Here is a 7,731-nt window from a genome sequence, read left to right on the forward strand (position 1 = left end):
GGGCACGCCCCGGGACGCGCCCCGGGACACGCCCCGCTCGGGGGGGCGGCCCCGGGGGAGCGGGAAGGGTCGCGGAGCACAAAGAGGGGATCTGGGCAGCGGGACGGGGTGGGAGGGGTTCCCGCAGCTCCGCGGACGGGGCGGAATGTGGGACCCGCAGCCTCGGGGACGGGTAGGGGGGTTCCGCGGCACCTGGACGGGGCGGACTGGGGGGTTCCGGGACCCGGTGCGGGGCCGGTGGTCAGACAAACGGAGAGGTGGCGGGGCGAGGGGCGCTCCGGCGCCAAACGCCCGGCCCGGTAACGGCGGAGCCCGCGGTGCCGCGGACCCTTCCTCGGACAGAAGCGGTCGCGCGTGCCAGCGGCCCCACGCAGAATTTGATCCATCTCCCGCGTTACCTGTTAGCAAACTGGTGGGAATGCGGGTGACACTGCGAGGTTGCGAGCCGGTAGCGGGTCCCCATGGGCCCCCCCTCACCGACTCTGCCTCTCGTCCCGCCTCGCTGCGCCCCGCACGAGAACCATCGCCTTCTCCCCGAGGCGGCCACGAAAGAACGGGACACGCGTGTCGGGGCGGCGAGTCGGGGGAAATGGATGCAGCCTCTGTGGAACGGAGGTCTCATGGGACCGGTTTTCGCCCGCAAGCGGGCAGTGTTAAAATTCGCCCCCCGCGCCGTTCAGGGGGAGGGCCCGGGGGGGCTGGGTAGCCCTTCAGCCCATTCCCGCTGAGTGAAACGGTTTTCGTGTCCGTGGACAGCGCCGTGGGTGGGTGCTACCCCGAGGGTGGGACCCGCAGCACCACGGCGCAGTGTTGAGTGGGCTCCAACTGCCCCTTCCACGCGTGACAAGACCTCTCGTGGATCTGCCCCTCCTTCCTGCCTCCGTCTCCCCTTCCCTAAGGAGCTCCAAGCCAAGGAGCAGTGGGACTTGGTGGCCGCCGCGCTTACGCGTGGGAGAATCACGGCGAGAGTGGCGCCGGGGATCCAGCTGCGCCTGCCTTCCAGTAAATGAGCCCACGGCTGTGGGGAGCCCCGGGCCACGGGGTCCACCGGGACCGGCAGCGGGAACCTCGAGGAGCGTTGTTTCTCGAGGGCATCCTCCCTGCCGCCGCATCACACGGGCGGGCAGGGATCTCCAACGGCGGACACGCGTGGGGCTCTGGGACCCGCGGGGAGCATTGACAAGTGGACCCCCACGGCCCCACACGGGACTCGGGAGGTCGTGGGTCGGTCTCAGTGGGCAGATCCCTCCTGCCACCTCCCCCGGCCGAGGTGAAACTGCGCTCACAGAAGGAGGCAGGAGATTCCCATTCCACGGCTCCCGTGGATTCTCACACCACGCTTGCAACCCCGCCGTCACGGGAGCCTCCCCACTACGCGGGTTTTTGCGTGGCTTGGCGGGGCCGAGGGGGAGAGCAACCCCTGCGCTCTCCCGGACCACGGCGAGCTGCGTCCCGAGAAGTTTTTCGTTAATGTCAAATTACTCTTTGTTAATTAAGGCTGTTTGCGGGGTGACTCATGAATCGGCATGGATGCAGCGGACAGGATCCCGTTACCGAGAAGCTGCCGCGCAGAGGAGAGACCCGGCGGTACCGGGTGCAAGGTCCAGCGGGGGCGGGAGGCGGGGAACGGGAGCGGATCGTGACCCCCCGGCCCGACCGGTGCCGGCGCCGCCGTCTCGTCCGCTGCTCGGGGCTCCCAGGGCAGCGTTTGCGGAGGAGCAGAGGCGCCCATCCCCGTGGCCGTGGAGCTGCTGGAACCCGCGGAAGCTGGTGTTTGTCCAGCACCGTGGCTACCGGTGTCCCTCTGCAGGTGGGAACCGCAGACCCGGGCCGAGTTTCCCCGCACCGGCGCCACACGGGAGCCCCGAGGGTCTGCGGATCTCCCGACTGAGCAGCCGCCTCTGCCTCGTCGCCTGTGACGAGCTACGCGGAGCCCCACGGCCACGCGTGAGTGTGGAGAGCCGAGAGGCCGCTGTTCCGGCTGCCTCACGTGCGGGCGTCAGTGGAGGAATAGCTTCCTCCTCCCGCTGTAACCCACGCGGGACCCGCGAGGAGCCGGGGCTGCGCCCCCGCTGCGGAGCGGGGGGGCAGGGACAAGGCGAAACGTAAACGAGAATGGCACAGAAAAAGCAGCGCGGAGCGGCCGCCGCCGCGTGGGAACCGGCCGGAGCCCCAGGGCGTGGATGGGTCGGGTCCGGGGCTGCGGCCGCTCGTGGGGGTCTTGGCTCGGAAGGAGAAGCGGGACGGAGCTGTCCCGGCGCCGCGGGATGAGGCAGCGGCGAGCGGGACCGTCCTCGGCTCCGCCGGGCAGTTCCTCCCGCTGCGGGAGGGAGTCCGGGAACCCCTCGCCCGGGGCCGGCGCTGCGGGGGTCCCTCCTGCCCGGTCGGGCCAACGGAAGCAGCAGCGGAGCCAGGGCACGGGCCACCCTCCAGGCTCCCGAGGTCAGCGTCAGGGGCTGCCCGGGTGCCCCACGGGCTCTCGGCCGAGGGGGCCGCTCGCCCCCGCGTCTCCACCGCCCACGCAGACAGCGGCCAGGTCTCTGGGTCCCGGGCTCGGTGCCGACCCGGGGACAGCTTCGGCCCGGCGAGGAGGTGTGCCGGCGAGGCAAACCCCATTTCTGCCCGTTTGACCCCAAATCCACCTCTCGGCTGCCGAGTCTCCACTCCTCCAACACGCACTCGTGAGATGAATTCCTCGGGGCTCAGCGGGCCGCTGCGGAGCAGAGTTCCTGGCTCCCTCCTCGTTTCTCACTGTGCGGGGTTTTCCACGGTCACGAGTTTTGCAACGAAACCGGGGGGCTGCCGCCCCTCCCAGTGTCGCGCGTGGGGCGGCGGAGCGAGCACGGGTGTCCGAGCGCGGCTGAGCCTGGAGCGGTGGGGCGGACCTGGCTCCAAACCAACACCGGCACCATCGATGCCCGCGCTGCAGCCGGGCATTCCCCCGCGCCTCCCGTGCACTGCAGTGACCGTGCTTCAGAAGCTGCTCCGTCCCACGGCCACCCGCGGTAGGACGTTAGGATCCAGCCCAGCTCCCGAACCCGTTCTCCGGGTGGCCGAGGGTGCCGATGCCCCTCGTATATCCGTTCATGCCACAGTCGCGCTCCACTGTGTCGACAACCCTTCTCGTGGGCGACCCGAGCACGGCCCCCACAGTGGGACCACCGGGAAGAACGGGGGCAGAGCAAGTCGCCCGCCGGCAGAGCCCCAGCGCTTGCCCGCCCCCGAACCGACCCCGCGACCGGGGTAGCCCTCGGGACCCGGGAAAGGCATCCTGCTGCCCGGGTACCGACGGGTAGCGTATAGCGCGCTTCGGAGCCCCATTCCACCCGAGTTCCCTGAATGCGTGAATAACCCCACACACACTCGGGGCGGTCGGCCCCGAGTTCCCGGTGAGCCCCGCCGCCCGGTTCGGCTCTGGGTGTTTCCCGGTTCGGTTCCGTCCCCGAGCCGTGCGGGAAAACGATTCCCTCCACTGGTGGATGAATGGAGCCGAGAGGAGCCTCGGGCAAATTCACGCTCCCCCGAGCCGGTACCAGGCTGTCTCGACGGGTGAGAACGGACCTGGGACACCGCAGCATCACCGGGCCCCCCCCGGTCCACAGCCTTTTCCGGGACTGGGGGTGCAGCCCGCACCCCGGGACGCTGCCTTTTCGTTTCCGAGCAGCTCGGGGATAATCGGGGAGGCAGAGACTGGCTCCGAGCTGCGGCACCGGCATCCCAAGGTGCCGCTGGGGATGCTGCCGGGAAGCTCGCAGGTAGCCGGTGAGGGGAAGGGAGATCTCGGGGGTTCCCGTGCAGTGGCATCCGCGCGGGGCTGCACCAGCCCCGGAACTCCCGTGTAAGTTTTCGTGTCAAGGTGCTTGGCATCGAATTCATGACCGGGCAGGGCTTCCTCGGCGGCTGCGGAGGCGACGTGGAGACGGAAGGCAGCGTGCCCCGGTGGGTCGACCCCTGGCACGGCTGCTGCCCCTTCCCCGGGGACCGGAGGGGGCTGGCGGGGCCGTAGAGAGACCTCTGTGTGGCCGGACCCAGGAGAGTGAGAGGATGCCGGCCCCGGGGACTGTGACGAGCACCTGAGCAGAACAGCCTCTCTCCGCCCCGCCGGTCGTTATTTCCCGGTTACCGGGGCCTTGGCTAGCCGGTGAAGCGACCGCTCCGAGGAGGTGCAGCCCAGCGCCGAGGCCGGTCCGCAGTCGGGCCCCGCCGCCGCCCCAGGACCGAGCCGAGCATCTTCCCCGGGGCAGGCGGTAACTGAGGGACAGTGGCGGCCCTGCCGACCGGGGCAGCCAAGCCCCCTCCGACACCTCCCGGCCCGGCCCGGAGAGCGGCTCGTCTCGACGGTGCCGCACGGAAACGCTGACCTTCCCGGCGCGTTCCCGCCGGCGCGGTGAATTCCAGGTGCTTTCCATAGGTGGCACCGTCCTCCTGGAAATGGCGGTTGCAGTCACCGCGCAACCGGTGGCGTTCCCGCCACCCCCGGGGGGCACTGCCGCCCCCTCCGCCCCGGGCAGGCCCCCAGCATCGAGGGTTCAGCAGGGCAGAAACCCCCCCGCACCGAGAGTTCAGGAGCGCCCGCAGGAACCCCGGGAGCTGTGCCAAGCTCCGCGACCCCGGTACAAAGCGCGGGGTGGGGTCCCCTCTGCGGTCCCGACGGGGGAGAGAAGCTGCCGTTCTCTCCCGGAGCACAGATCCACGAACGTTCGGGTAGTCGGTCTTCCTCGTGGGAGCGGCTCATGCGTGTCCTGCAGTCCTCTGCTCCCGTGTGTCTGCCGTGCCCCCGAGCCCACTGCTCCGGCGAGGAGCGCCCACGGAGCCCCCGATGGCAAAGCGCCCGCTCCCCGTTTTCCAGGCGTGCCGACACGCACCGGGAGCCCCTCGTCACCCCCGATGCCGGGGTCACCCCGCTGCAGCTTCGCGGGTCACCCCGAACGCCCCAGGCGAGGAAAGCGCCGCTCCCGGGACCGGAGGGCGCCGTTTATCACCCGCTCCAGGCTGCGAGGGCTTTGCACAAAAGACCTTTTGTTCCCGGGGGTTCTGAATTTGCTCATTATTTGTAGGAACATAAACACGAGCTGTTTGCGGAGGGGGAGAGGGAGGAACCGGCCCAAGTGCGGCGTGGGGCGAGGAAACGGGAACGTTCCGGGGTATTCCTGCACCCCGTGTAGCCGGTGCGGCTCCGTCCCACCGGCTGCTGCCCGCGCCGGGGCCGCGCTGCTCTGCCCGCAAGGACGGCAGAAGGACGGACCTGCTCCTTACAGCGGCCACGGGAGCGTCACGAGTGGGCAGGGGCCGGAGTGGGATGGAGCGCGGTGCGGCGGCCCCGCCGGGGAGATCTGACTCGGGATGTGACAGATGAGACGAGGTGCAACCGCGGCCGCCCGGGGCTGCCGCTACCCCTGTCCTACACCCTGCCCGGCTCAGTCCTGCCTCCGTCCCTGCCCGTTCCCCTCCCGTCACCGCCCTTCCCGCGACTCCGCTTTTAACAAAAGCAATTAGAGGTGAAGCGCTGCTCATTTGCGTTCCACCTAATGACCGGAGGCGGGTTCCTCCGGTTGGGGGTGGTCGGCGGCGGCGGGCCCGGTGGGGCGGGGGGCGCGGCCGGGCCCCGCCCTCCCTGCGGCCCCGCCCCGCCCAAGGTAGGCGCTGTATTTAGGTTCATGCCCTTATATGGCGATGCGCGCGGCGCCCCGCGGACGGCGCGCACCATATAAGGCAGCGGCGCGCGGGCCCGGGTGAGCTGGTGGGCGCTGATTGGCCCGCCGGTATCGCAGCAACGGCCCTCGCGGGCGGAACGGCCCCGCGCCCCCCCGGCCGGGACCCCCGGCACACCGGGGGACTCCCGGTGGCACCCCGCCAGCGCGCGCCCCCCGCCCCGACCGGACCCTCGCTGTCCCTTCCCGCCCCGGGGCTCCCGGCCCCCCATCTCGCCGCTGGTGTTCCGTGGGCACCGACGGCACGCGGGAGCCCGCGGCGCTCCAGAAGTGCGGCGGGACCGCCGGTCCTCTGTCTCCGCATCACGGGTCACGGAGGAGGCCGGCCGTCTTCGTCCCACTCGCGGCAGAGGGTCCGGCGGGACTGCGCGCCGGGAAAGCCAGCAGGACGGGGCGGTCCCGCTGCTCCGCCAAGCGGGACCTCGAGTGGGCAGGGGGAGTGGGGACACGGGTGACTTGATCCCCATCTGGGGCACAGACTGGGGGGCTTTGAGGAGGGAGGCATCCGGGTGGGCTACGCCGGGAGAGGTATTGCTGGGAGGCACCGGCGCCCTTCGCACCGTGCGCGGCGGAGGCAGCGGCTTCCGCGCGTGCGGGAGCCACCCGTGATGCGCCCACGGCGCGGCAAAGCGCCTTCCATGTTCAATCGCCAAGGTGTGGAGCAGTCGCAGGGCGACAGGATCTTCCGCTGTCCTGTGGGGAAAGAATCGCCCCGGTCCGGCTCCCACACTCCCGTTTTCGGGACATCCCCTCACTCCGCAGACACCCGCAAAAACCACCGGCGGAGAGCGAACCTCCCGCACGTGTGTCCGCTCCTGCCTCGCGCCCAGACGCTCGGGAGGCTACCGCCGTGACGGGCGGGGGACGGCGACACGGTGCGGGACCCCGGGGTCCAGTTTTCGTTGCGGCTTCGCCGCGGAGCCGGTGCGTGGCCGAGTCGCGGCCGCCCGGCGCCGCGTCCCCCCGGCCCGATTATTTATATGTATTTTATTTTTATTTTATTTTAAACCGAAAGCAAAACCGGGCGCTGCGGGAGCGGCTGCGGGGCTGGGGCTCTTCCGGCGCGGCGGGCTGCGGGGGATGACCGGCCGCCCCTCCACCGCGCCCCCCGGGGTTCGGAGCCGCCGCTGCCCTCGGCGGGCACCGGGCGGGGGCTGCGGGCACGTGCCGGGCCGGCGCTACGGGGCCGGGTGCGATCGGGGCGGGCTGCTCCGCGCCCCCCCGCGTCGCAGGTGAGGCCACGCACCGAGCTCCACCGAGGTCCCACCGCCCCGCGGAGCCTCCGGCCGCCCCCCGCGCCGCCTGCCCCGGGGCTCCCCGGGGGGGCCGGCGGGGAGGGCTGCGCCGCCTCTTCGCCATCCCCCCCCATGGCAGGGTTCAGCGGGCTCCGCCGAGCAGCCATTTTCTGCAGCTGCTTCTCCACCGGAGCTCAGCCGGGCGGCGGGGCCGGGCGGCGGCACAGCCCGCAGGACCCCTGCCCCGCTGCCCTCCGCCGGGACGGGCGCCCCGAGCCGGGTCGGGCGGGGCCGGGGGTGGCCGGGCTGCGCCGCAGGGCTCGCCGTGACAATCCCACCCTTTCCCCGCCATTTTGTTACCGTGCTGGCGTTTTCCCAAAGCAGAGACAGAGCGGGAGCCTTGGGAACGGGCCCCCGTTGTGCCGGGGCGTTCGCGACCCGCGGCCCCGCTCCCTCCCACCCCCGCCGCACCGCACCTGGCGGCGGGGCTGGTCCCGGGACGCGTGGCCACCGCCGGCACCTTCTCACCGGGATTGTCCCGCTCCCCTTTGTGCCCCGCGCACGCAGCACCGAGGGTCATGACTGTCTGAGTCCACGCAGGACCCTGTCACGCGGGGCTGACACCGATCTCCGGGACGCTGTCCCCACGCAGAGGATCCCGGAGCGCGGTCACCAGACTCCCTTGCCGATGGACAGGGAATGCGGGACTGATCGCCTCCCTCCACCCTCCCCATGGTCATCGCAAGTGCCCCCAGGGCCGGGGAAACGTCCCGTCGGGGAGGGTC

At 71.3% G+C, this 7,731-nt stretch overlaps 1 protein-coding gene across 1 annotated transcript; it reads right to left on the reverse strand.

Moving 5' to 3' along the window:
- Window positions 1-3,577: 3,577 nt before the first annotated feature.
- Window positions 3,578-7,113, reverse strand: LOC126642189 (collagen alpha-1(I) chain-like). The gene is made up of 4 exons (XM_050319618.1): window positions 6,812-7,113; window positions 5,526-6,404; window positions 4,124-4,425; window positions 3,578-4,014 (listed from the first exon to the last, which is right to left on the reverse strand). Exons 1-4 carry the CDS (start codon window positions 7,111-7,113, stop codon window positions 3,578-3,580), a joined length of 1,920 nt encoding a protein of 639 aa, XP_050175575.1.
- Window positions 7,114-7,731: the final 618 nt, after the last annotated feature.

Source organism: Myiozetetes cayanensis, unplaced genomic scaffold, assembly GCF_022539395.1.
Source record: "Myiozetetes cayanensis isolate MyiCay16 unplaced genomic scaffold, myiCay2020 scf22, whole genome shotgun sequence".
Classification (NCBI taxonomy): Eukaryota; Metazoa; Chordata; class Aves; order Passeriformes; family Tyrannidae; genus Myiozetetes; species Myiozetetes cayanensis.

What these genes read in the sequence shown, in the direction of transcription:
- LOC126642189 (XM_050319618.1), bottom strand. Translation starts at nt 7,113, where the DNA reads ATGGCTGCTCGGCGGAGCCCGCTGAACCCTGCCATGGGGGGGGATGGC. An exon ending in AACCCGCCTCCGGTCATTAG is followed by an intron (nt 4,426 to 5,525) that starts GTGGAACGCAAA and finishes CGCCATTTCCAG; the next exon opens with GAGGACGGTGCCACCTATGG. An exon ending in ACCGGCTAGCCAAGGCCCCG is followed by an intron (nt 4,015 to 4,123) that starts GTAACCGGGAAA and finishes CCGGCCACACAG; the next exon opens with AGGTCTCTCTACGGCCCCGC.